Raw genomic sequence first — 27,547 nt, forward strand, 5'->3', positions numbered from 1 at the left:
GGGTCAGAGCGTCGTCATGGCAAGATGCGATATCCACAGACCCTCAGAGGAGCCTTACAGAGGTGCCACGGTCCCATCCGATAAGGACTGAGGCTCTTGGGTGTCCAGCTACTTACTGCTCACCATCCTCAAGCGTCAGGAGCAGGACTCGCACAGGGACGAAGGAAGACCCAGGTATCGGGGGCCTCGGGAGGCTCCCCGGCTCCTGAGCTGGGTTTTCCCACCTGTCAAATGGGCACAACTACAACACCCACTTCTCTGGTCATTAAGAGGAGGCTGGTCAGCCCCAAACCTCCTCACCCCACCACAACATGACACATGGTCTAAAGTCCTGCACAAAGGATCCAGCCCCTCCGGCCCCGGGTCGGGATCCAGCTACACACACACAGGAAACGCAGGGGACGTGGGCCGCAGAACAAGAGAGGCTCCCAGGCACAGCTCGGCTAACAGAGACCCTGCTGGCAGAAGAGCAGCCACAGAGACCCACAGACGGATTTATTCGACAGATGGACTGCAAGTGAACAACAGGAGGACCACGGTGGTGGGTGAGGGGGACTGAAAGGCAGATCTACATCAGCAGCAGCGACTCGAGAAGCAGCCACACTGGGCACAAGGAACCAGACGCCGAAAATCCATCCTTCATGGCTCCAGGTAGAGGCTGGCCCTCGGAGCTGCGGGTCCACATCCGCACATCTAACCAACCAGAGGGAAAACGTGGGAAAATGTGACGCTGCAGCCGGTGTGCGGTACCCAGTCAGCCCACAGGTGGGTGGATTCTCACCGAAGGGTTCAGACTTTTCTCCTTGTAATTTTCCCAAATGATGCAGAACCACAGCTGTGCGCAGCAAGTACTTACCAGGCATTTCCAGTCATCTGCAGACGAGCTGCAGTCCACAGGAGGACCGCAGAGGTTCTGTGCGAGCATTAGGCCCTTGTACAGAAGGGACTGGAGCATCCCTTACATAAGGAACCCACGGGGGTCCCGAAACCCACCCCCCGAGGACACGGAGGGAGGGTGGCTGCGTGCGAAGCTCTGAGCAGCAAAGCTGGACCACAGGTGAACAGCGGCCGGACGAGGGGCGTGGACCGGGGGTGGAGGGGAGACCTTTCTCATTCTGCCGCACCTGGGCTTGGGCGCCTGGGCGCACGCCTTTGTCAAGGTCTGAACACCCCGACAACGTGTGTTACTGTCTGCACATTGGACCTCAGTAGGCGAAAGAGAAATTGAAAACAGTCAACAGAGATAAAGATCCAAGATTCTATCTCCGCATTTTTCATACCAATGACAAATTGGAAACAACCTCAGAATGGCCACCCAGGCAGGAATTAAAAGGGATCTAGATTCATATCTATGTGGAAAGCGTCTCAGTAGAGCCGAGAGACAAGGCTGCAACACAGCCAGCCTTTGCCGCCAGAGCTCACGGCCCGAGCGCATCATAAGATCCTGGAGATGCCTGGGTGTCTACAGGGCGAGCAGGGAAGGCTTCACACCGACAATAACATGCCCAGGGCCGGGGGGACGGATTCTGGGGGGTCTCAGACTTTTATGCATATTTTTTTCTGAAATAAATACGGATAACATGAAATAACGAGTACGCATTTTTCTAAAAAGCATAATAGTGTTTTGTTGTTGTTACTGGGGAATCTGACCCGGGGGCGCTCAACAACTCGGGCACATCCTCAGCCCTCTTTTAATTTTGAGACAGGGTCTCACGAAGTTGCTAAGGCTGGCCTTGAACTTTCCATCCTCCCGTGTCAGCCTCCTGAGCCACTGGGATGACAGAGATGTGCCCCCGGAACCCAGCATGATAAATGGTTTTTAAGAAAAATAAAAAATGTTTTAATGGTGCAATTTGGGGTTAGGATAGGACAGCAAAGTTCAAGGAAAACAGCGACGGTTATAAAGTCAAGGCAGGAACCACAGCTCAGGTAGCAAAGCAGGACGAGGCCACGGAAGGACACATGACCACAGCAAGTGGACCCTTCTGGTGGGAGGCAGTGACCAGGACATCTGGCAGCAGCACTCAACTCGTGCAGGGAGCGGAGGGCTTCATCCCCCAGGGGACATGGGTCCACCCTGGACACGCAACAGGGGGTCCCACTGGCATCGAGTGGGTGAGGGCCAGGGATGCTGCCAAAGTCCCTACAATGCAGAGGACAGTCCCCACCACAGAGCCTGATGGGGCCCCCAGTGTCAACAGCCGGGTGGAGCAGCCCTGCCTAACCCCACTGCAGATGAAAAGGGCGAAGACGCAGGAGGCCCACAGGACTGTGGGGAGCCCCCGTGAGACGCCCTGCCACGCCCCCCACCTGGACCCACGCTAAAAATGTGGGACATCGTTAAATTGGGGAAAAGATGTTAAAAGACGGCGTCCTTGTATATTTACTCACGACTGATATGAAAGTCAATGATTTTGAGTTGTTAGTTACTTTAAGAAGCAGCTACCCCTTATGCATCTTGTTCTTCTATGTTCAACTTTTAAATTTTTAATTTAAATTTGTGCATTTACCTGTTGGACAAAAATCGCCTACAAATGTGTGGCTTCACCTGTTGTAGATGACATCAGGTTTTAAAATACTACGTACACACTGGAATGACGACATACCATTAATTCACATGCACATAAGCTCACTTTTTTTTTTTTTTTGCAGTAAGAACACTTACAATCTATTCAACAATCAATATTCAATTTTAAAACATTCTGAGCTAGTCCGATGGTGGGCACCTGTGGTCCCAGCGACTCGGGAGGCCGAGGCAGGAGGATCACCTGAGCTCAGGAATTAGAGGCCAGCTTGGGCCACACAACAGGACCCCATTTCAGAGGAGGAAGAGGAGGAGAATTCGAATTTTAAATAAATAAATTCAAAGCAGGTCTCCAGCAAGAGCAGTACCCCGTGGTCCGTCTCTGGATGCCACCAGCGAGGAGAAAACAAGGTTTGGGGAAATGGGACAGACCCTCTGGGCGGATGTGGGCGAGGCCATTCCTACCCCGACACCACCCTTAGTCATGAACAATAAAAAGCCCAAGGAACACAGACTCCAGATGGCATATTAAAGCCCTGATTAGATTTCAAACAAAAACGACTACTGTAATGCTTCTAACGTGATACGGCCCCATAAAAATAAAGATGAATCACAGACCAGTTTGAAAGAAAGGACTGATCCCCGATGTCACCGCAAGTCACTCGGGCTTTTCAGCCTTATCCCGCTGAGAGCAGGGCCCAGAAATAGAAAGGAGGGCCAGGGGGAAGGAGGGTCCCCAGTCACACTCCCAAGCCACAGTCACTGGCCACAGGCGCACGTCAGAGGGAGAGCACAGCGTGGGGAACGCGGGCTCTGCCACGGGAGGGGGGCAAGGGGCCAGCATCCCCCAGGGACAAGGTCACTGCCACCGGAGTGCGCACTCCAGGGAGACGCGTCCTGCTGGGGGTGGGGGGCGGGTCCCATGGGGCTGAAGACCAGGACCAGGCTCTGGGTCCCCCGCCCTTCCCACTTCCAGGAACATTCACAGGTGCCACGGAACAGTGCCTGGCCATCAGGAAGCCACAGAGAACGTGGACACAGAAACTGCAGCTCACGTGTTGAGGTCATCGTCCAAACCAGGTTTTTGTTTTGTTCTGTTTTTAATTCGACTTAAGCCCCTTAACTGGAAATGAAGACAACTCATTAAAAAGAAAAGTTGATTTTTTTAAAGAAAAGCCTTAACTCGTGATTAAAACTCACTCAACTGGAGAGGCAGCATAGACGAAAAGGCACACGGTTTAGAATCAAAACAAGGACCACTCCAGATCCACGGCCTGTGTGGCCCGGATGTCACCGAGACTCCATGTCATGTGCTATGAAACAGCCTATACACCAGGGACAGTTCTTGGGTGACTGTGAAGATGAAATGAGATGGTTGATATAAAGTACTTGAAAGATAGTAGGTATTCAAGAGCAGCTTTGGGGACAAACCGGGCAAGGTGGTGCACACCTGTCATCCCAGTGACTTGGGAGGCTGAGGCAGGAGGATGACAAGTTGGAGACCAGCCTCAGCAACTTAGTGAGACCCTGTCTCAAAAAATAAAAAGGACTGGGGATGCAGCTCAGTAGAAGAGCACCCCTGGGTTCAATCCCCAGGACCATACAATAAAATAAAGCTTATCACAAAGAGAAAACAAGAATGTTACACAGCCGAAACTTAGGTGCGTATCAAAAGCTTCTCTCGAGCAGGCATTCACGGCTTTAAAGTCTGTAATTGAAAACTGGATTTTTCATCTGTTCATCCCCCAGTTTATTACAGAGAGGATTTAGATGTATGATAAGTCCTCTAAACATTTCACACTGGGGGGGGGGGGGAGCGAAATCACGGCCCAGAATAATCTTTAAAAGATGGTAACCGTGGCTACCCGACTATGAAAAAACAGAACCGATAGAGAAATCCAAGATCTGCTTTTCTGAAGATGATAAGCAAGACCCTCAAAATCAAAATAGGGGTAAAAAGAACCTACACACAAGACCAGGGCAACCCTAATAAGGTCACTGAAAAACTCAGTGACGTTTTGCCAAGAAAACACAGATCACAAAATCTGACCCCCGAGATCTTCCCAGAGGAGCGTGTGGCATTTTTCAGGCGGAATTCTCCAACGACCCGGCAGGAAGGCTTTACGAGGCCATCAGGAATTCCTTCCCTGTAGACTATGGCACCTCGAGACCTGCAGCAGCACCCGGAGTTCAGGGAATCCTCGGGCTGCTGCCGCTGGAACCCCGACACCCGGACAACGGAAACCAGCCGATCCCCCGGGTGCCTGGAACATCTGATAAGCCGCCTGATGGAGAGATTGCAAAATCAAACAGCACAGCGCAGCCCAATTTCACTCATGAACACAGAGGGCAAAAGTCCAAGAGCGAAACACAGCAGCCTAGCAATCCAGCTCAACCCGACACTCCAGAGTCGCTCGCCACAGGCAAGAGGGGCTCGCCCCAGGACAGCAGGTGACCACACCTCGGGGAATCCGATGGACCTGGGCGCCAGGGGACACCCTTCCTAAATATCCAGCGTGAGTCCTGAAGCCCCAGGGAACGGAATGGGATGCAAAACGGAAATGAGAAGCACGACTCTTAGATGTGATTTATCAGGGACCGCTATTTACAGCAGATGAAATATTTTTATTCATTAGATGCGATTTTAAAACCTACTTACCAATTTTGCCAAAAACTCTGGATTCAGGGTAAATAGGCTGTTCATAACAGCTACAGCCAACATCAAAAACTCAATAGCAAAAAAAAAAAAATCAGAAATCATCGCAACAGAAATTCACCTAGAATACCAACACCAAAGGGGGCCGTAGGAAAGATGAACAGATGAAAAGGGACCCTTTAAATTTAATTTTACTTAGAATTAAGTGATCTGCAAGGAAAGAAAGATACTAAAGTCTCAATCTATGGATTTAAATCTTTAAGTCAAATTGGAACCGACGTTGGTAGGTTTTGTATGTGCTGGAAGGGGGAGATTTGGAAAGTCCAGTCCAACAGGAAAAATACACACTTTGGGAAAATGTAATAGGAACAAACTAGGTCTGTCCCTTAAAACGACTTCTAATTCACCCTGGTGCCGAGGCAAAACCGAGACAGAGCAATGAGCCACAAACGACGTCTCGGGAGCAAACAGAGGTTTCAGGCTGCAGTCAACGCAAGGTCGAGTCGTAAGGTTGACTGCATACTTCAAGGTCGCTGGAGGAGAACCGGAACGTCCCTAACACCAAGAAATGGTCACCGCTGACCCCGGCTGGATCACTGCACGTTTAGAACACGTCCAAATACCGCACTGTCCCCCACAAATACGCACAACTCCGACATCGATCAAGCCATCCTTAAAAACAAAGTAACACCACGGAGCACTGGGCAAGGAACCAGTTTTTCATGCTGGGACTTTGGACATTACGACTCAGAAAAATCATTTAATTTCCTCACACGATACACAGGCCTGAGGTCCCGCCGGGCTTTCAGTCCTGGCTCAACGGTTTCGCAGGCCACTGTGCTTCCCATCCTGGGGTCCTGGAGCGGGAGGCAAAAGTGACCGCGACTTCTTCCCCTCCCATCAACAGTGCAGCACCCACCGCCCCTCGGGATTACCCTAGCCGTGTGACTGGCTCGGCTCAGTGGGACGTTCGCACCCATGATACAGACACTTAGAGTACCGTGTCCTGGGGACTGAGGTCCCGCGGGACTCTGGAGATGGTCGTGAGATGCTGGTCCCGTCAAGCTAACGGAGGGCGAGCCGCAAAAGCAAGGCTGAGCACCGGTCACCAGACACAGGAGCCAGGCCCTGCGAGACTGTGCAGCCGGCCACCAAATCACCAGCAGATCCCAGACACAGGACAGCTGAGCCCCTCTGCCTGCTCTCCACGGGCAGGTCCAGACCACAAAGTCGTGAGGTCAATCAATGATTGTCGAAGCTGTTCTGCTTCAGGGTGGGTTTGTTATGCGGCGAGAACTAGCAGACACAAGCTCTCTGAAAAAGCCCGAGTCATCCCACTATAGGGTGTCCCACCCCACGGGTTAAGTTAGTCCACGTGGATTTCTGTTAGTGGCCATCAGGAGCTGACAGATGCTCAATGCTGAACCAGGAAGACCAACTCGGGCTTGGGTCTCCTCACGCCCCCTTCCCCACCTCGAGCCCCCTCCCTCTTTGCCCAAAGCTGAAAAGCACCATTACCTTTTCCCCAGAGACGGGAGGCCAGGAAGGAACTGAGGACATTCCTGACTCTTGGTGACCCACGGACACAACACCCTCAGCCCAGACTCCCGCCCCCTCCTCGTTCCTCCTCTTACTGTCACCGTCTCTGTTAGACCTGAACTTCCCCAAGCCACGCCCACGTCGAAGCCAGGGACTCTGGGGGGTAGAGAGGCCAGAACACACCAGCGTTCGACTTCGTGTTTGGGGGATGGAGAACGGAGCTGAAGGAAAGAAGAAAGGGGTTTTTATTTTTACCAAGAGAAGGGTGGCCAGAAGTGGAGGAAACCTTGCTACTGGCTTCCGCACCCCGTCCACGTTCTGGAAGAAAAAGCAGCCGTTCAGGAAAAAAAAAACCCTACACCTTGTCCGAGTCTCCCGGCAGAGGCGAGGGTCAGACCCAGGTCCGTCAAGGCCGTCTGGCTCCAGAGTGACCCTTCATGGTGATGAAATGACCTACTGCAGGGCCGCGGAGGGCCCTGTGCCGTGCCGGGCACGTGCTCATCTGTGCTGGGCACGTGCTTCATCCGTGCGCTCTCAACGTTTGTGAGGACAGACGTCGAGTTTTAATCAGCTTCAACTTGGCCACAAATGGCTAGTGGGGCTACCGTAGCGGACAGTGCGGCCCCAGGACTTCAGCAAGTTGGTTCTACGCCACCATCCAAGGCAGGGCACTGGACACGCCCATCTTGTGCTGTGGATTGATGTGGTCTCCGTGTGTCCTCCAAGGCTTCACGTGTTGAGAGCTTGGTTCAACACATGAGCAATTGTCGATGTGAGGTGGTGGTTAGTGTGAGGCGACTAGGGGACTGGGGGCTGGCGCCCTTGGAGGGGATTAGGGTAGCTCCCACGGAACTTTGGTTAGCTCTCACAGAAGGGCAAGACTGGCCCCTTCCCTGTATCTCCCTCTCAGACATGCTCCTGCCATGAGGAGACACAGCTGAGGTTCCCTCACCAGAACCAGCACCGTGTCTGAACTTCCAGGCTCCGAAACTGAGCTACATAAACCTCTTTTCTTTATAAAGTAGCCAGCCCCCAATTTTGTTATAGTTTCAGAAAACAGACGGACACTTTCTCCCCGACTCAGGCAGCCACCCAGGAGAAGTGGCAATCGAGAGATGTAAGATCTTCAGGCATAAACACAGGAGGGAAACGGAGTTACAACCAAACTCCAGAAACAGGCGAATGTCCTCGGGAACACGGTGACTAGATAACACTTGCCGTTTCACACCGAGTTTACCGAGACCAAGTTCTGAATAACCGGCTCCCGTTGGCCATCCCTGGCTGGCTAGAACCTTCCTTTTCCAGATCTCCTTGGCCGCACTAGGAAGAACTCAGAACCGTGTTCACAACTGCGTCGGCGACACGTGCAGCCTGGGTCAAGGCAAACGCCATCAGAGCCATTTTCTGGCTTCCTTGATGCCGAGTTTGTGACTCCTGTGACCCTGGTCTACTTTAGTGACCCGGATTCTTCCCGCCAAGACCTTGGGGTCAACCTGCCAACATACCCTCCACCTTCTCACACCCCAGCCCCCGCCTGCACTATCCACATGCCCACAGTCCCCAACAGAAGACACCTGCAAGCACAGTGTCCCCAAATCATGTCAAACCCTGCACCCAAATAACTTCCGAAAGCACCTTTGAAAGTTGGGAGTCTGAAGAGCTGCGCCGTCCCTGAACCACACGGGCCTCCCAGGGACCATCTCCCTGGTGGAGACTGTCTGTCGCTTCCTCCTGACACCTGTCACCACCTCATCCCTGCACAACCCCACGTCCTAAGACACTTCTTGCTTCTTGCTCGCTCTTGAAAAATCCCTTTGCCAATAACCCGCACACCTCCCTGGCTTACAAAACGGTAAATCCACCGGTGGGTCCCAAGGACACAGGCTGAACTGTGTCCCCAGAGCGCTGCTCACTCCAGGGCACTCCAGGACGAGAGCTCAGCCCTCAGCAGGGAGGCACAGCGTAGAGAAGGTGGCCGAGGGAACCTGGTCTCTGCTCATTCAGGGGCCTGACTGGTCTTTGGGGCGGCCGTCGGCATGGCAGGGAGTGGAGAGCACCCTCACCTCCACCCAGGAGGGGCGGGGAACAGGCAGGCCTATCCCAGGCCGTGACAGTCCCTCTGGGAGGCCGAACCCCCCCCCCCCAGTGGGGAGCCACTGCTGTGGATTCAGCAGAGCGTCAATTCTGTCTTAAATAAGATGAAAATTCTCCTCTAGAGATTCACAATTGTACGAGAGGAGGAAAGTGACCACTAACTGGACAGATCAGTGGGGGCTCTGGGAGGGGGGCTGGGCTGGGGCTTTGGGGCTCCTGAAACCCAGAGTCATGAGCGTCCACCTTTGGGCAACTCATTTGGCCATCTGTTGTGTGCGGCTCTGAATCCGTTTTCTTTTAGAACAAAATGTTTTAAGAAAAGAAAAGGAAATCGAACTTGGAAAGTTAACCATAGGACTCTCAGCTGACCCGCAATCCCGCTCGCAGCTGTGTTCCCCAGGAGAACCAGAAATAGGTTCACAGACAGGAAAGCTCACGCCTGGGGCGCAGGGCAGCTCCCAAACCCGAGCTCAGGACCGCCACCCAGCAGCTGGTGAGGGTGGGCCGCAAGACAGCGGGTCCGACCTGCCAGAGGTGAAAGCCACACAGCACAGGTGGCCCTGCTGGGTGTGTCCAGCAGCACAAGGAAGCAAATCATGGGTGGGGACAGGACGCTGGGAGGGCTAATGCCACAGGGTTTCTCCTTGAGGCCATGAGAATGTTCTGGAACTAGGCAGTGGCGACAGTTAAGGAGCACTGTGAACGTACTGAACAGCACATTCACTGTGCATCTCACCATGATTTTTTTTTTTTTGAATTCTCTTTAAAGCAGTCTGAGGAGCTGAATCAAACCCGTCTTGCTTTGCAAGTATCTCCTGCTAAGTATCCAGATTCCTTGAAAATGGCGACACCTTTAACCTCCCCTCTGCCGAGGAGGCAGCCTTGCCCCAGACCAGCATCCCAAGTATTCAGTAGCAAACCAGGCTGCCAGGGCTGACCCCCCTGCCCCACCAGATCTGCAGATGAAGACCCCCCAGGAGTCCCTGGCGCTGTCAGGAGACTCACTCTCTGGCCTACAGTCGAAGTGCCCAGGTTACCCTCTCTGCTGGGGGCAAAACAAGAGGCAAAGAAACTTCTAGGATAAAGAAACCGAATGGCCCTCGGCCCAAGCCCTCCAGGCCCTTGACCGTGGTGGTCTGTCCGCGAGGGTCCCCAGGGCCAGGGAGGTAAGCAGACCCCGTCCCTCCTCGGCCGCGGCTCACAGGACCCCACCCCAGGGCGGCAGTGGGGCCCAGAGGGACGCAATCTCTTGTTCCCCACTCTTGACACCGCCTTTAATGCCAGGCAACCTGTAGGCTGGACCAGAGGGGGGAAGGGGAGAGGGTGCGCCTGCGCCATCGCCACCCACGTGCCCCCCCTTCACTGAGGGGGAAATGTTCTCGCAGGCACCTGGGCGGGAGAGCAGCCCAGACCACAAGCCCCTGCACACACAGGTCTCTGGGACCTCCCGGGGCACTTGAGGTGTTGGGTGACAAAGAACAGATTTTTATTCTGCAAAGGGAAGGGGACCTGGTCGATGAATTTCATCACGTCAGAGGAAAACTCGTCGGACCAGTTACCCAGTTACCCCACAGCCCAGGAGCCGCCCGGGAGCCACCTTTCCCGGCCTCTCCCGGAAGATCAGCCCCCCATTCCTCTGGGGGGGTGCAGAGAGCAGCTTCCCGCTTACATCCCAAAGCCCCTCCAGGAGGGACACCGGGTACAGCAGGAAGCTCGGGCAGCGCCGAAGATTGACAGCAACAGCCACAGCTCGCGGCCCAGGGTCTGCTGTGCAGCCTGCCCACACCCGGGGCCTCCCGGGCTCACGTGACCTATAGTAGTCATCCCCCAGCTGCAGGGGACGCATTCCAAGACCCGCAGTGGACGCCTGAGACCAAAGATACTACCAAACCCCGTGTGTACTATTATTCCTCTGATAAAGTTGAGGAAATTAGCAATAGCCGATAATAAAATGCGAAAATTATTCTGTAATAAATAATAAAATGCTCTAACTCTCTCAAAATCTCTTATTGTACTTTCACGTAAAGGAAGCACTTTTATAGCTTTCCCCGGGCATTTCAGACTTGCCAGCATCACTGTTCCAGTTCTGGCTCCACTACTACCCAAAATCAGGGTCACTTAAACGTAAGCACTGAGATACCAAATCCAGCTAAGTGACTAACAGGAGGGTAACGTACACAGCATGGATACACTGGGAAAGGATTCTCTGGGTCACAGGAGGAATGGCAGAGCAGGGTGCAATTTAAGAACTATGAATTGTTTATTTCTTGGATTTTTCTGTTTAATACTTTCAGATTGTGGCCGAGAGTAGCTGAAATCACAGGAAGCAAAACTTAACGGGAGACAACCTTCGACTTTCTCCTCCACTCAGAAAGGACTGGGGTCTCCGTAAAGTGCCCAGCTTGCACAGCCGAGCGCTCGATATTGACAGAGATCCTGAACACAGACCCAGTGTGACCTTCCTGGTGACATTCAGAGTACAGGGTGACGTGCCAGCCTAAGCTTCCCTTTCCGGCATGAAACTGCCTGCTCTTCACTCTTCACAAAAGAGTTTTCCAGTGCTGTTCCGTGCGCCCAGAACACCATTCCAACTCGCTCTTTCTCAGCCTCGTTTGCCACACAAGCTGAAGCGTCTCCTTCGCCACCTGGAACAACGTCTCCTCTTAGAAATGCTAATGGCAACTTGTGGGGCCTGGGCAGGGAAGGGGAGCTCAGAAACATACTCTAGAGCCTTTGTCCTTTCCTGCTACATAAGATCCATCATGTCCAAAGATTGAAAGCTCACTTAAAACATCCCAATCGTCCCTGCGCAGTTACAACCACCGTGGAATCTTTCCGGGGGGCGCTCCCTCCCTTTCCCTCCCTCCCCCCCCCAGGTTTTGCACAATGTCCTTCACAAAGCTGAACAGAGATGAAGGACCACCTCAGAGGGTCCCTGGGGTCACGGGTCTGCCACCTCTCAGCTCAGTTCTCACGTGTGCACATTTCCCCGTGTTCTGCATGGACGGCTGTGACGCAGACCCGGGGGAGTGTGACTGAACCGTGTTCTGCCGTCTTATCTAGAGAACATCGTGACTTCCGGGTGTTCTGGTCCGAGTGTGCCCAGGACCACCAGGTGACGGGCGATGACTCACCTGGAGGGAAGGCGGGGGCTGGGGAACCTGGGTGCTCTGGGACCCGGGGCACGTCCTACCGGCTGGCCAGCCACCTACGGACGCCCCTGTCCACAGAGCGCTCCTGCAGGGGAAGGGTGGCCCGGTGCTCCGCAGCCCCCTCCCCTCGCCCGGCCTGGAACAGAGGTCCGCAGAGTCTCCAGTGCCAAGGGCCAGAGCCCACACACCTGGGCTCCGTGGCCACTCGACCTCTGACCACTCCACTCTCCCCAGGGCACAGAAGCAGCCGGAGACAAGACCCAGTGAGCAGGCGCGGCCTGTTCCAATGACACTTTACATACAGACACTGAAGTGTGAATTCCCCACCATCTTCACCTGCACAAAACATTGTATTTTTTTCTCCCCAATCTCTTAAAAATGGGGAGAAAAACAATCGGTCTTACATGTCACACAGAAATAGAAGCCGGTAGGATGGACGAGGCCCCGGGGCCACAGTCTGCCTCACACCGCCTAAGGGCCAAGCGTTCCGCTAGGTCTCCTGGAGCGAGCTTCGTCCCCAGCCCAGCCGCCCTTGGGTAAGCTGGGTACGGCATGCGTTCAGGGCGGGCGCAGGGGTTCTGGGAGCATACAGTGGGCGCTCAGCATACAGGGGCATGAGTGCTGAAGAGGTCCCTGTCACTTATGAGCCAGTGATGACGATGGGTGTAGGGATGCCACCAACCACGCCAAGGACCCGTCTTCAGGAGAGCTGGTCCTCACAGGAGCAGACGAGCAAGAGGCGGCAGGTGCCAGCCCCGGGGGACCCCCCCACCCCCACCCCCGGGCTCACAGCCCAGTGCCCTCCCCCTGCACCAGCTTCCCCACAAGCTGGAAAGCTCACAGCACAGAGCTCCAATTCTGAGCCAGAACTGCCGGGTCCCTGCTGAACCCTGTGCCTGCTGTTTACCCACGTCTGAGGACGGGTGCTAAACCCCATGGTGGACAGGCAGGTGGCCAGGAGGAGGCCACTCACCACAGCTGAAGAGCTTAGGCAACCACAGGCAGGAGAGGCGATTCCGACTCTTGGGACACGAGGGCAAAGAGGAGGAGGAGCAGGTGGAGGAGGGACAGAAGGGGAGGAGAGGGGGGAGGAGAGGGGGGAGGAGGAGGGGGAGGAGGAGGGGGAGGAGGAGGGGGAGGAGGAGGGGGAGGAGGAGGGGGAGGAGGAGGGGGAGGAGGAGGGGGAGGAGGGGGAGGAGGGGGAGGAGGGGGAGGAGGGGGAGGAGGGGGAGGAGGGGGAGGAGGGGGAGGAGGGGGAGGGACAGAAGGGGAGGGGGAGGAGGGGGAGGGGGAGCAGGGGGAGGAGGGACAGAAAGAGGAGGGGGGAGGAGGAAGAGAAGAGGAGGACAGGTTCATCAGGAAGGTACCAATCCTGCCCAAAGCAGCCCCTTCCCAGCCCTTAAACACCCCATCTTCACTCTTGCGGGGAGCACCTCGGCCTCCAGAGCCTCTACAGAGCAGGGCCAGGGCAGCCCTCCCGCTGTCCTGCCCACACCCGTCTGTGGCATCACTGACCAGCTCCCCTGGTGCCCAGCAGGCCCGGCCCACCCATCCCTCTGACCAGCAGGGAGCAGCTGGGGCTATTCCCCAGGAAGACGCCAGGTGGGTCTGGCCAGAGCAGCTGGTCAGCGCACCCTGTGTCTCCTGGTCCCCACAGAAGGCCCACGGTGGGGGCTTCCAGCCATCCCTCGCCGGGCCATCTGGGGTTGGGTGGTCTTCCCCCCGGGGCAGTGGAGCTGGTGCCCACCCCGTCAGCTGGTCACGTGGGAGACTGTCCCCTCTGCATCAAGACAGAAATGGGGCAGGGGTTCATCTGGCGACTAGTGGGCCCAGAAAGGGTGGACGCACCGTGCTCAGCGGCCAGAAGCTTCCATGATATTCACGGGTGCCAGACCCGGGGCCAGGAGCAGCTCACGTCATCGAACCCTAAACCACAGCCCCAAGAAGCAAGCGCCACAATATCCCCGTTTTCCATTCGGGGAAACTGAGGCTTGGTCCACCTGAAGCCAGAGCCGCCCGACTGAGCCCTTCTATAACACAGAGAACGGGTCCCAACAAGGCTCACCTGTGGGGGCCTTAATGGCTTCACTCTGGGGGTGTGGCATGTCCTCAGACTCTGAAGGACAGTTAGGGCTCTGCCTGAGCTCCCACCCACAGAGATCCAAGTGGGTTGGTCCCACGCTCCGTGTGGGCCACCGGACGGGCAGCTAGGAGGCAGCAGACTGGCCGCGCCCCGACACCCTGCGCCTGGTACACAGCAGGCTGTCCCCACTCGTACCTCGGCCTCCGTGGCCCGGCCCCACTCTGCCCACTCAGAGTCCCTCACACGTGGGCTCTCCTGACATTTCTCCCCAAATCTGTGGTCGGGTGGTGGACAGCGCGTGCCTCGGGCCACAGGCAGCACACCGCCCCGGGCTGTTGGATTTCCCTCTGGACGGACTCGCCACCGAGAGCTCTTCTGCTCTGCCCCTTGCTTCAGGGACAGGTGGAAGGCGGGTGGACATTACAGAGAACGCAGAAATGAGTCGGGACAAGCCAACCTTCACCCCAGGTCTCCCGGACCCCGGCAAGCGTTCCAGAAAAGGAGGCCCGCTGGGGCAGGGGTTCCGGTTGAGGGAAGAGGAATTGATGAACCCTGTTCACAGGCTGCTTCTGTTACCTAGGACAGGGAATGTCTTCTAAAGGCTCACTTTGGTCTGTTTTGTGTTCAAAGGTCCCGCCAGGTATGAACTTAACCTTCTGAAGCCACAGGTTAATGTAAGCATTTTAAAAACCAGATCCGCTTGACCGTGTCCATAGCAGCAGGGCTCGTGGTGACTAAAATGCAGAAGCAACCCCAATATCCACCAAGGGATGAACAGCAAACACAAGGCAGGTTTTCCCACCATGGAGTACTACTCAGCCATGAAAAGGGCATTCTGGCACACCACCACATGAGTGCACCGTGAGCACGCTGTGCCCATGAAATACACTGGATGCATGAGGTCAGGTCCTGCAGCTCCCTCTCGGGAGCGCCCTAGAGTCATCAGATCTACACAGGCTGAAGGCAGAGGGGCAGGGGCCAGGCCAAGAGGGGCTGGGGCATTAGCATTCAACGGGGACAGTCATCTGGGGAAGCTAAGTCCTGCAGATGAACAGTGGGACAGCTGCGTGGCAGGTGAATGGCCAGGTGCTGCGGGGCACTGCATTGGGCGAGATGGTGAACTTCATGTCATGCGTATTTTACTACAATAAACCAACCAAAAAATAAAAGGCTGCGGCCGAGTGCTACAGAGACAGGGCGGCAGTCCAGCCGCAGGGCTTAGGTGACCATCTCTACAGGCAGCCCAGGGGGCTCAGGTGACTGCCGCAACCTGAAAAGCCAGGTGCGAGACGAGGCTGCCGAGGCGGGGTACCAGCTAGGAGACACCCAGGCTTCTGGATTCAACTCCCTAGGACAGAGCGGCAGGCAGTTCCTGAACCACCCACACCACCTGTGAGCTCGGAGAAATGCGGATTTCCAGATCCGAATCCAGACCCGAGGAACCAGGTTTGGAGCCCAGCAGTTTTTGTTTTTGGAGGGGGGAGAAGTACCACAGGTTGAACCCAGGGTCACTCAGCCACCGAGCCACATCCCCAGCCCTTTTTTTGTATTTTATTTAGAGACAGGGTCTTGCCGAGTTGCTTATTAGTGCCTTGCTATTTGCCGGGGTTGGACTCACGATCCTCCTGCCTCAGCCTCCCCAGCCGCTGGGATTACAGGGTGTGCCACGGCGCCCCGCCCCCCAGGTGATCCTGCTGCACACTCGGGGGCGGGACCCCCGGCTGCAGTCCCTGGGGTAGGGAGGTTGCGATCCCTATGGTAAGTTTGAAGGTAGTTCCCCCCGGTCAAGTTCAAAAACGTCTGGCTGTTGGGACGAAAATGAAGAAAACCGAGTCCTGCCTGAACTGAGGGACACACCTAGGACCAGACCATGAGCTCCGCCGACGTTGCGTAATGTGTGACTGACACAGTTCAGAGTCTTACACAACTACCTGGTTACCGCGTATGTTCACAGGGCTATTTATAAACTTGCATAATCCTCACCTGTGTGAAAACCATTTCTGTAAGTCCACAAGCTGGAGCACACGGAACCTGTGGCCAGACCTCAAGAACAGCCCCCACCTGGGGCCAAGATGGAGGCCAGGCGCCAGGATCCCGTACCCAGCCAGGTGTCTGTCATAGCAACCAGAGTGGCTGCACCTGCCCCACCCACGGACAAAGCCCCCAGTGCTGGAGAAACAAGCCCAGCCCTCCATATCAAAAGATTAAGTAGTTTTTAACAACTGCTCGGACATCGGAGCCCAAGAGTCTAAATACAGGCGATTCCACTCAAGATGCCCGAGCCCGGGACGGTTCAAAGCAGCACCTAAATCTGGAGAAATCGGCACTAGACTAAGAATGTTTATCCTCCTCCCACCCACCCCCAGTTCATCTAGAGCTCAGGGGTCCAGCAGGACCTCGATCCCCAGGGAACAGTACCTGTCTGCATCACGGGTGCTAATGTCTCCCCGCGACTCGTCCCCATCTCCGAAGTCTCCCCTTTTTACCAACTTCCAAACACCCTGGCGGTCTCTCCTTGCACCGCGACCTACCCCAACCACCAGACTCCTCCTCCCTCGGAGCTGAGCTTCTTGGCCCTGACCTGCCCACATTCTGCAGCTTTTTCCGCAGCCGACAGCAGCTCTGCCCTCCCTTCTCTGTCCCACCTCCCCTCCTCAGCTCCCCGCCTTCCATGCCCGACCACCCAACCCTGCACCACGGAAGGGCTCTCAGGGGCTCCATAGGGTCCTAATGAAGTTCCAAGGACTGGACTCAGGACCCACTCACCCTGGGTAGCTTCCTCATTCCTCTGGCCTCAGGCAAGAAGACCCTCCTGGCGCCTCTCCCCTATCTTTTGTGATAGAACCCTCAGGTCAACCACTGGCTTTCTTGGGTATCAAAACCTCAGAAAGCCAGCGCTCAGGAAGAACCGCGATCTCCCAGGTGCCGCGAACGGCAGACAGAAACAGACGCCAGGCAAGGGCCAGGTTTTGGCCAGCTTTTTCACTGCTGGGACTTAAGGGCCCAACCAGCACAACTGTAAAGGAGGAAAGGTTTACGTCGGGGCTCACGGTGCAGAGGTCTTAGTCCATCGAAGGCCTGCTCCACTCCTCGGGGCTCAGGGGGAGGCAGGATTCATGGCAGAAGAGTGTGGCAGAAGGAAGGGTCCACAGGGTGGCCAAGAAGCAGAGAACCCAGGCTCCACTCCCAGATACAAACATAGACCCCAAAGCCACGCCCACCTGCCTCCAGCCATTCAACCCACCAGGGATCAATTCACTGATTAGGAGAAGCTAAAACCGCATCGTTTCTCCTGCAGACCCTTCGCACCGTCTCCACGTGAGCTCTTGGGGGGACGCACCCAGGCCATAACAGGCCAAGGGGTAGATCCCTGTCACAAGCACCACCGAGACCCCGGCTCATTTTTAGGGGAGAATGGACACCCCCTCCCACTGAATCACACATGAGAACAGATCCCAGATTCAAAGATAAAAGTTTTTGTTTTTGATGATAATCATTGAAATTAAAATAGAAAATGGGGGGCGGTGGAAATTTGTCTTATGGACAAAAAGAGGCTTTTAAGCATGAATCATGGGAGGGGCGTGAGAAGAACCACCTTGGAGCACCCCAGAGCTCTGGGCCGGAAGGTTGGAAATTGGCCCAGGATAAGCACCGTCTCTAGGAAAGCAAGACACACCAAGCTCTCAGAACCACTGAGCTGCGAGAAGACAGCAGGGTGGAAACAGAAACCCAAGGGCTGCCGGACCTGCTTCACCAGGCACGACCCGAGGCAGTCACAGAGGGGCGCACCTGGGCTCCCCCCCAGGGGAGCGTGGAGGACTGTCCCCGCAGAAGTGGGGGCCGCTAGGGGGCGCGCACCTGGGCTCCTCCCCCAGGGGGCGTGGAGGACTGTCCCCGCAGTACTGGGGACCACTAGGGGGCGCACCTGGGCTCCTCCCCCAGGGGAGCGTGGAGGACTGTCCCTGCAGAAGTGGGGGCCACTAGGGGGCGCACCTGGGCTCCTCCCAGGGGAGCGTGGAGGACTGTCCCTGCAGAAGTGGGGGCCGCTAGGGGGCGCACACCTGGGCTCCTCCCCCAGGGGGCGTGGAGGACTGTCCCCGCAGAAGTGGGGGCGCGCACCTGGGCTCCTCCCCCAGGGGAGTGTGGAGGACTGACCCCGCAGTACTGGGGGCCACCAGGGGGCGCACACCTGGGCTCCTCCCCCAGGGGGCGTGGAGGACTGACCCCGCAGTACTGGGGGCCGCTAGGGGGCGCACCTGAGCCCCCCCCAGGGGAGCGTGGAGGACTGTCCCTGCAGAAGTGGGGGCCGCTAGGGGGCGCACCTGGGCTCCTCCCAGGGGAGCGTGGAGGACTGACCCCGCAGAAGTGGGGGCCACTAGGGGGCGCACCTGGGCTCCCCCCCAGGGGAGTGTGGAGGACTGACCCCGCAGAAGTGGGGGCCGCTAGGGCGCGCACCTGGGCTCCTCCCAGGGGAGCGTGGAGGACTGACCCTGCAGAAGTGGGGGCCACTAGGGCGCGCACCTGGGCTCCTCCCAGGGGAGCGTGGAGGACTGTCCCTGCAGTACTGGGGGCCGCTAGGGGGCGCACACCTGGACTCCTCCCAGGGGAGCGTGGAGGACTGTCCCCGCAGAAGTGGGGGCCGCTAGGGGGCGCACACCTGGGCTCCTCCCAGGGGAGCGTGGAGGACTGTCCCCGCAGAAGTGGGGGCCGCCACGGGGCGCGCATCTGGGCTCCTCCCAGGGGAGCGTGGAGGACTGACCCCGCAGAAGTGGGGGCCGCTAGGGGGCGCACACCTGGACTCCTCCCAGGGGAGCGTGGAGGACTGTCCCCGCAGAAGTGGGGGCCGCTAGGGGGCGCACACCTGGGCTCCTCCCAGGGGAGCGTGGAGGACTGTCCCCGCAGAAGTGGGGGCAGCTAGGGGGCGCGCACCTGGGCTCCTCCCCAGGGGAGCCGTGGAGAACTGCCCCGCAGAAGTGGGGGCCACTAGGGGGCGCGCCCGGTATGGCCCTGGGAAGGCTGCTGACAGTCCACCTGGAGAAGCCTCTGCTCGGAAGGCCACTTCTGGAAAACAGACTTAGAGAAGTAAACCCTAGAAAAAGTTCCAGTCTGGGATGTGCCCACTTCCCCCAGGAGGACTGGAAACGCCCCGAGTGCCCAGTATCAGAGGACAAGGAAATGACCACACAGGAGATGCCCTGACCACCCGCAGGGAGCAAGCACCCCACACACTGCCATCAGGAGTCGCAGAGACAGGAGATGGACATTTTGCTCTTTGCACTTTTTTTTTCCCCCAAATATCTATCATGAGCCCTTTGAATTCTATAATCCAATAAGAGATAAATACTTTTTATAAACCAAATCCACATTCTTCCACTCCTACCCTTTTCCCAACACAAGGAACACGGGAACATTCAGGGTCCAACACATCGGTGGCAAAGGATAGCCACTGGCAAAACCTGGCCCACTACTTGTTTATGTAAATAAAGTTTTATTGAAACGAGGCTGCGCCCATATGCTTCGCCCACCAGTGGCTGCCCACCTGCTTTACCGACAGAGTCCAGCCTGGCAGCCCCTTCTATCCAAGAAGGTTCCAGTTGCCCACAGTCAACTGGGGTCTGAAAATATTAAATGGAAAATTCCAGAAATAAAGAAATCATGGGTTTTAAACTGCGCACCATTCTGAGTAGCATGAGGAAACTCTCAAGCATCCTGCTCTATCCTTCCCATGATGAGAATCAACCCTTTGTCCAGTGTGTCCAAGCTGTAGAGACCACCCATCTGTGAGTCACCCACTGCCAGACCGCCTGTCGACATCCCGTGGTGCTTCTGTTCAGGTGACCCTAATTAATTATTTACCTAATTAAGGCCCCAAAGTGCTAGGGAATTGATGGGGGCAATCTTATTGCAGTGTATCCTTCTAAGGGTTCTGTCTGACTGCTCGTATTTTATAACTAAACCTTATCCTAGGAATCTCAGTGGAGGAAGCAGCGTGGTGACTACAGGTTGGGTGCCATCTGCTGCCTCGGGCGTCCACCAGGGGTCTGGCATCGGGTCCCCTGGGGATTAGCGGGGACGACCGTGTGACCTGCAGAGTCTGGAGTGTTTGTCACCTGAGACTTTACACAAACAGCATGCCAGCCCTGCCAGTGAGTGCTGTCCCCAGGCTCTGCCCTTGGGCGGGCTGGAGAAGGCCCTGCCCGGTACCCCCGGCGGTGCCCCCGACATACCTTTCTGGCAATGACTGTGCGTCCAGCACCGCTCGACAAACTGCCCATTGATGACGGTGGCGGGGCAGTTGGTCTTGCCCTTGGCGGTGCCTGGGCAGATGTCTCCGCACTCCTCGTTGTCGTCTTTGTTCAGCACAATGTAGTTGTCCTCCACGGAGTCGAGGATCCGGGACCAGTCGATGGTGGCCAGGTAGCAGAGCTCGTTGTTCTTCTCGATGCGCACGGAGCCCCGGGTGATGTTCATGAGGCTGTAGAGCCCCAGCTCTTTCAGGTGGACCATCTCAAAGACGACCAGCGCGTAGTTGAAGAAGAGGCGGGAGCCGCGGATGACCGTGAGGTTGGGGAACAGGTCCTTGAGGCTCTCCAGCCCGTAGACGCGGAAGAGCAGCAGGTAGTCGGTGATGATGATGAGCTTGGGGAAGCTGAGGTCCCGGAAGTCCTCGGGCCTGGTTTTGAACATCAGCAGGATCTGCAGGTGTCCCTCGATGACGGAGCAGTTCTCCAGTTCATGCAGCCTGGTGAGGTTGTTCCGGATGTCCATGCCGGGACACACTGGAAGGAAACAGAGCGAGATGGTGAGAGACGCACCGACAGGCGGGGACCACGGGCGGCGCCCACATCTTGGCAAACAGGAGCCGCGCTGGGGTCCTCAGATATGCCCGGCGGTGACAGTCATCGGCCCTCCATGCTCCTGTTTCCCAGGGTGGGGAGAAGTCGCCGGATCACCTGGTGATGGCACTTTCAGTGCTTTGAGGAAACCCACGCTGCTTCCCACAGTGACTCTACCAAGTTACATTCCCGAGGACGGCACGGGAGTTCCCCTTTCTTCCTGTTCTTACCAGCATTTGCTCCCTCTTGTCATTCGGATGACAGCCACCCACGTCCATCCACAGATGAACGGGTCAGAGAGATGTGGTGGACACACACAATGGAATACTATTCGGCCACAAAAGAAGGCTGAATTCCTATCATTTGTGACAACATGAGGCACCTGGAGGACACTGTGTTAACGGCAACAAGCCAGGCACAGAAAGACCGTGACCATAAAACCTCACTGCCGTGTAGGGGCTAAGACACTGTGCTCACAGAAGCAGAGGACAGAACAGTGGTTGCCAGCGGCTGGGGACGGGGAGCCGCGGGGAGGTAGGGAGAGGCTGGTCCGTGGACACAGAGTTGGGGGAAAGGGGTCCTGGTGGCCTGTGGCACGGCAGCGTCCAGCGCGAACAGTAACGGACTGTGTTCCAGGACAGCAGGAGGTCACAGGAATGAGAACTGTAGGGAGCCACAGAAATGCTGGCGACCTGCGGGATCACTGCACAGAGCGGGTGCATCGAATCACCCACTGTCCCCAGGAGCACGCGCAGCTACTCTGTGTCCGCTGAAATAATTCGTTAAAAAAAAAAAAATACATTTAAAGGTGAAGGATTGAAAAGCGCCAGCCTCATGGGCACCTGACTTGGGTCCTGCGCTCCAAACTCTGCCTCGACCCTGGACGAGAGGCTCCGCTGACCAGTGCCCGGGCCGGAGCCACAGCCTTCAAAAGGCAGAGAAGCAGCGCCTCCGGCTGCCCTGCCAGGAGCCCACCCCGTGGCCTGGTCACGGTGAAGACAACAGGCCTCCAGGACTGCACCCGGGCAGGTGCCGGAGGGTGGGGCGGCCGGCAGGTGCATCAGGAAGTGGCCTGCGGGACGGGGGTGCCCACCTGGAATGGGCGGGGAGGCGGCGTGTGTGTGTTTTGTCACGATTCCCACCGCCCAGCTGACTCTGCCTCCCGCGGCCTCCTGGCCAGCCGCCAAGACCTGATCACCTTTCACCTGGGTGGGGCCGACCTCCCCGGGAACCGATCTCACTGCAAGCTCACTCTGCTGAAGGAGGAGGCTCCCACACCCTCCATGGCTCCCCTCGACCTTGCACTTCCCTCCCCGGGCCACACCCCAAGATCCCCTCCGTGACAGGTCGACCCAGGAAGAGATCAGGCAGGGCCTGGCACGGAGTGGGTGCTCAGTTCCCGTCACTGTGTCGTGGTGGTGTACCTCCCAAGACAGGCAACGGCCATCTCTCCACCCATCTCTCTTCTGTCCAGGCCCTGAGCTCTGTTTCTAAATCCGGCCGTCAACGTCAAGAGTCAGTCAGATGCGCCTCCCCCAGGCGGGCTTCCCTGATTTCCCTTCCTCCGAATGCCTACTTGGGTCTCTCCCTTCTCCTTGGGTCCCTTCCTTGTAAGTTGGCATCCGTCACACACAAGCTCTACAGGCAGCACCCCGCTGCCCAGGCACGACACACCCAGGGCACGCTCACCACACGGCCCCCACACCTGGGCTGCACGGCTGGGCTCCGGCTTTACTCCAAGACACGGAGCCAAAGGGACTGCTCCAAAGAAAAGTGGCAGATCCTCTTACAAATCCACCCTGAGAAGAGCCCACGATGGAAGGCAAGTTCCAAAGGCACTGCACACGCCAACAAGGGGGAAAAGAGCCGTGTGCTGGACCGCGCTCCGGGGGAGACAGACCAAATGCAAATAAGGGGAGACCCACCCGCAGGCCCTGGGCCCGGGGGAGGAAGCCGCGGCACCCAGTGGCTGGGACTCCCGGCTCCAGCTCTGACCCCAGCAGGTTGTGGAGGCCCAGGCTGGGAGTCCACCTCGGGGACACCAGGGGCCAGTGCCAGCCCCACCGGGCCATGCCCCCCAGGTACGCCTGAGGCTCCTGGCCACAGTCACATCAACAGCGTCACAGACAGAGACACTGAGAGGCATCGAGCCCAAGGGGCCCCATCCCCACCCTGCCCCAGCTCCAAGCTGCAAAGCCAAGGCACGCAGCCCGGCGGAGGCAGGCAGAACGGCCAGACTTAGCGATTCCACCCGAATTCCGCGGAAGACGTGGATTTTTAGGATAAGTATGTCCCAGGCGATGTTTGGGATATACACGACCCTCATAGATCACCGTTGTTCATTGGACGGTCACCTGTAACTGGGCGTCCCGTCTTCCCTCTGACGCCCCCGTCCACACCTCTGAACCGGGACGTCACACTCTCTATTCCACTCACTGGGGATGCAAAGAGCATGTGTCCCCACCCGACCGGGAAGAACCCAAGTAAGTCACCCCCGAATGCACATTCAAAAATTAACTGGCCACGAGGCTTCAGGACTGTGGAAAGCAGCCACGGGAGCCGCCACTTTGTCACCAGGAGGGAGACCGCGGGAACGACAGGCGACGCCCAGGGCTCGGCGGAGGCAGGGAAGCTGAACCCCACATGACTAGTGGGGGTGGCGGGCGCTGCAGCGGCTTTGGGGGACGGGATGGCCGCTCCCAGAACGTGAAACGGACCGGGGACAGAAGGTCAGGTCAGCGGTTCCAGCCCTAGGGACGGAAACACGCGTCCACCCAGGAACTCGCAGGCAAAGTCCCTCAGGGGTCAGCGAGGGCACCCTGGACACCACAGATGGCTTTCCCCAGGGGGCTGCGGGTGAGTTCTAGTGGCCATCACTGCAGAGGACAGTAAAGAATTGCTGCGCTTCCTGAATCTAGCCCTTAGCTCATTAGAGCCTTCTGCGCCCTGATTAGCAAAGACAAGAGGCCATTGACTTGGGGAAAGAAGAGTCCCAGAGGAGGCCGGACGCAGGTGGAGGGGTCTCTGCGGCCTCCTGGTGCCTCTGGGTGGGAAGCAAACCCTGCCCCTGTTCTGAACGGGAGCACGGGATTGGGGCCTCGCTGGGTGTGGGTCCAGAGCAGGAGGCAGGAGGCCCCAGGTGGCAGTTAAATGATGGTGACGTCGGGGACCTGGGCTCAGCTCTGAGGACTGGTTCTCGCACTGAAGCCCCAGGGGAGGCGCCCGCTCCACGCAGGAGCGTGAGGCCAGCCGAGTGGCGCGGGCAGCCGAGGACAGCAAGCCCCTTTCCAAGTCCCGTGGGCAAAAGCAGCAGCTGTGCCCAAAACGGCCGTGCTGGTTTCACCAGCTCCGTTCCTTCTAGAACACGCCCCAGGAAGAAGCCGGTGAATGTGACAGAAATGGGGGAACCCACGCAGTCGTTCTCATGCCATGAAAACCTGGAGAAAATCTGCGGGACAGAATCGTCCTTGTCCCTTCCTTCACAGTCAACTTCCTGCTTCATCTTAAAGTCAAGGACAATGATAAGCTATAGTTTTTCCACGTGGATGGCCAGGGAGGTGCAAACCACATATGAAATTCTCTTTATGAAGTCAGAGATTGGGGTTGGGGATGTAGCTCAGTAGTAAAGCCCTTGCCCAGCATTGGGGGAGGCCCTGGATTCAATCCCCGGCACCACGAAAAGAACAAAAAGAAAAGAAAAGAATATACAAGAAGAAATGGTGTGGCTTCCGTTTGACCTGATTTATCCGAACAGGTAATCAACACTACACCGAGATCACTGAGCTCGGCCGCGGGACGGTTCCACCCAAGGCCTTGGAGACGCAGCGTGCTTCACCTCGCAGGCTCCGTCTGCTGGAATAGTTCACAGAGGGCATCACCGAAGACGTAGGTTTTTATGAAACTGTAGATTCATACACCCAAGTCCTTCCAAGCCCACTCAGGAGTTTCCTAGTTAAAATCAAGTACTGATTTTTTTTATATATATTTACATGAATTAAAGCCACTTAAAAGTTGAAGCTGACATTTAAATTCATTAAGTAAAACTACAACTTCGGTCTCACCGACCGCCCGCAGCTCCAGGGCTCAGGAGCTGAGTGGCCGCCATGTTGCACAGATCCACCAAAGCAGAATGTCCTAGTGGACGGGGTGGACAGGGCTGCTCCGGAATTTCCAGGAACCTGAGAATTTTTCAGGAGAAATGGCTGCTTGAGAGCTGCCGGGGAAAGTGCCTCGTCTTCCCCGATTTCTCTCTCCACCATGAAAGCAGCTAAGGGGACGTGCTGGTGGGGGGTACAGGGGAGGACGCGTCCATGCTAACCGAGAGCCTTTAGGCCTCTGCCTCCCGCCACGAGTGTCCTGGCTCCTGGATCGCAGCATTCTTCACGTGCTCCCTGGTGACCTGTTCTGGGGCCACACGTTCCTTTCTGAATTCCTTCCAGTCTTAAAACGGCTTCCTCCTAAATCCAGGGGGGGGTCCTGCCTCAACAAGTCTTGGGCTCAGGTGCCGGGCCACCAGCCACACCAGTCCCAGGGGACACTGGAAACCCTACAGATGCGGCTTCTTGTCCCACCCCGGCCTCGTGCCAGCGGCGTGAGGCTGAGCTAGGCCCTCTACCTCTCTGTGTGCCTCGGTTTCCTCGTCGGTAAGCAGCAGCCATCCGTGACAAAACCCTCACAGGGTGGACGAGAACTGGGACCTGGCCGCGTGTTCTCCAGCCTGAACCGTGCAGCCCATTCCCAGTGTCTTCGGAATCCTGATCCCAGGCACGCGGGAGTCAGAGACCCTTAAGATTCTCTACACACTCTTAAAATCGGCTTCTGCAAAGGAGAGGTGTCGAGCTGAAGAGGCAGCCAGCGCCAGAAACCAGATTCTAGTGCAGGCCCTGCAGCCGGCCAGAGAGCCCCGTGGAGACCATTTCCGTATTCATTCAACCAACACTGGCTGGACGTCCCAGTGTACTGGGCATCACACTGGACACAGGGGGGCCTGGAAGGAAATAAGGCTGCAGCTAAACAGGAGTGGAGGGGAGCAAAGCCCAGGAAACTGTGATGCGCTGCCGTCAGGGTCAAACCCCGTTAAACCCAGAGTCAGCACCACCGGGAACTGCGCAGACTCCACGCCCGAGAGCCCTGTGGGAATCAGACCTGCCTTTTGGCAGCTGTGTGACGTGGGGTGAGTGATCTAACCTTTCTGGGCATCCCCTTTCCTGGAACTGGCAAGTGGGACAGCAGGTGCAGGGAGATGACAGGGAAGAGAGCTACGTAAACATCATGGCAAATGTCCCAGGGAAGCCCGCCGTGGGCCCCCGGAGACCTAGGCACCTGAGTGGGGCTGCAGGGGAGCGGTGACGCCAGGGGACCGGTGGCAGGAACGTGATAAATGCAGATTCTTCTGGATCCCTCGGGCGGGTTCCGAGGAGCAATCTGAGAAGTTCGACCCGGCACTGACCGTAACCCCAAAACCCAGAAGCCATGTAGCTGTCCACGACCAGGGGCTTGGTCAGTTCAACTGAGGTCCGTCCATCTAACGCAGTGGTTCCCAAACAGGGGCCGCTGGGCCAGCAGCATCCCCCGGCGCCATGAGAAATGCCAGTGCTCCTGCCCTCACCTCCCCCACCCTGACCTCGAGGACTGGAGACTCGGGAAGAGGGGCCCAGGAATCTGCAGGTGATCTCTCGACACGTGTTCGGGTCTCGCCTGCAGTGACATAATGCAGGGCTTGACCAGCTTCTCCTAAGGGGAGTCCGAGAATGTCTCCACTTTTATGGGCGACAGACACCATCTCAGTCACAGCTACCGAATTCTCCCTTTACAGCCACCACGAACAAGATGTAAACAAAAGACCAAGGCCGCGCTCCAATAAAACTGTATTGAGAGGCATCACAGGCTGGGGCGCAGCCCGCTGGCAGAACACTTGCCGAGCATGGGTGACACTCTGGGTTCCACTCCCAGCACCCTCCAAGGAGGGAGAGGGATGGCAATTCAAATCACATAGTTCTCATGGGTGATGAAATAGAAATCTGAGTCTTTGCTCGACCATTTAAAAATGGTTTTGAACAGGCTCGGGCCCACGGGCCACAGGCATGATGAGCTGCCCTAGGAAGAGACCAGGAGCCCGGCTCAGGGGTGGTGCCTGTCATCCCAGCTACTTGGGAGGCTGAGGCAGGAGGATGGCAAGTTCAAGGCCAGCCTCAGCAACTTAGTGAGGCCCTGCCTCCAAAGGAAAACTGGAAAATAAATTTTAAAACAGAAACCAGGAAGCTGCCCCATGGTTGATATGGAAAGATCCCAGGATGTGTCGTTAAGAGCAAAGCACAGCAGGTGACAGGTTGGGTGACACGGTATCACTTCCGTGAAAAGGGAAAGAGATGTCCTGGCTCCTACGCACAAACACTGCTCTCTAGACAATTATGCACGGGCGCACACATCAAAAAAAAAAAAAAATGTGAATGGAGGTCGGGGGCCATGGACTGGGGCTGGAGGAGGGAGGGGCCGGCGGTGGGAGGGGCAGGTGAGGATGCTGGTGAGACAGGGAGCAGCCCTCGAGGGACTTGGGCAGAGAGACTTCACGAGAAACCAACTCTGCGGACACCTTGTCCTGGGACCTCCAGCCTCCGGAACCGTGAGAAGATAAAGTGCTATTCTTGAAGCCACCCAGTCTGG

The 27,547-nt window shown here is 56.8% G+C and overlaps 1 protein-coding gene across 4 annotated transcripts in view; it reads right to left on the reverse strand.

Annotated features, from left to right (window-relative positions):
* Positions 1-27,547, reverse strand: part of Insr (insulin receptor) — a 122,305-nt gene that overhangs the window by 86,850 nt on the left and 7,908 nt on the right. For all 4 annotated transcript variants that reach the window (XM_078034778.1, XM_078034776.1, XM_078034781.1 and 1 more), the window contains exon 2: positions 20,276-20,827. In XM_078034778.1, the coding sequence (XP_077890904.1) occupies positions 20,276-20,827 (552 nt within the window). The remainder of the gene's footprint in view (positions 1-20,275; positions 20,828-27,547) is intronic.

This window comes from Ictidomys tridecemlineatus, chromosome 2 (assembly GCF_052094955.1).
Source record: "Ictidomys tridecemlineatus isolate mIctTri1 chromosome 2, mIctTri1.hap1, whole genome shotgun sequence".
Classification (NCBI taxonomy): Eukaryota; Metazoa; Chordata; class Mammalia; order Rodentia; family Sciuridae; genus Ictidomys; species Ictidomys tridecemlineatus.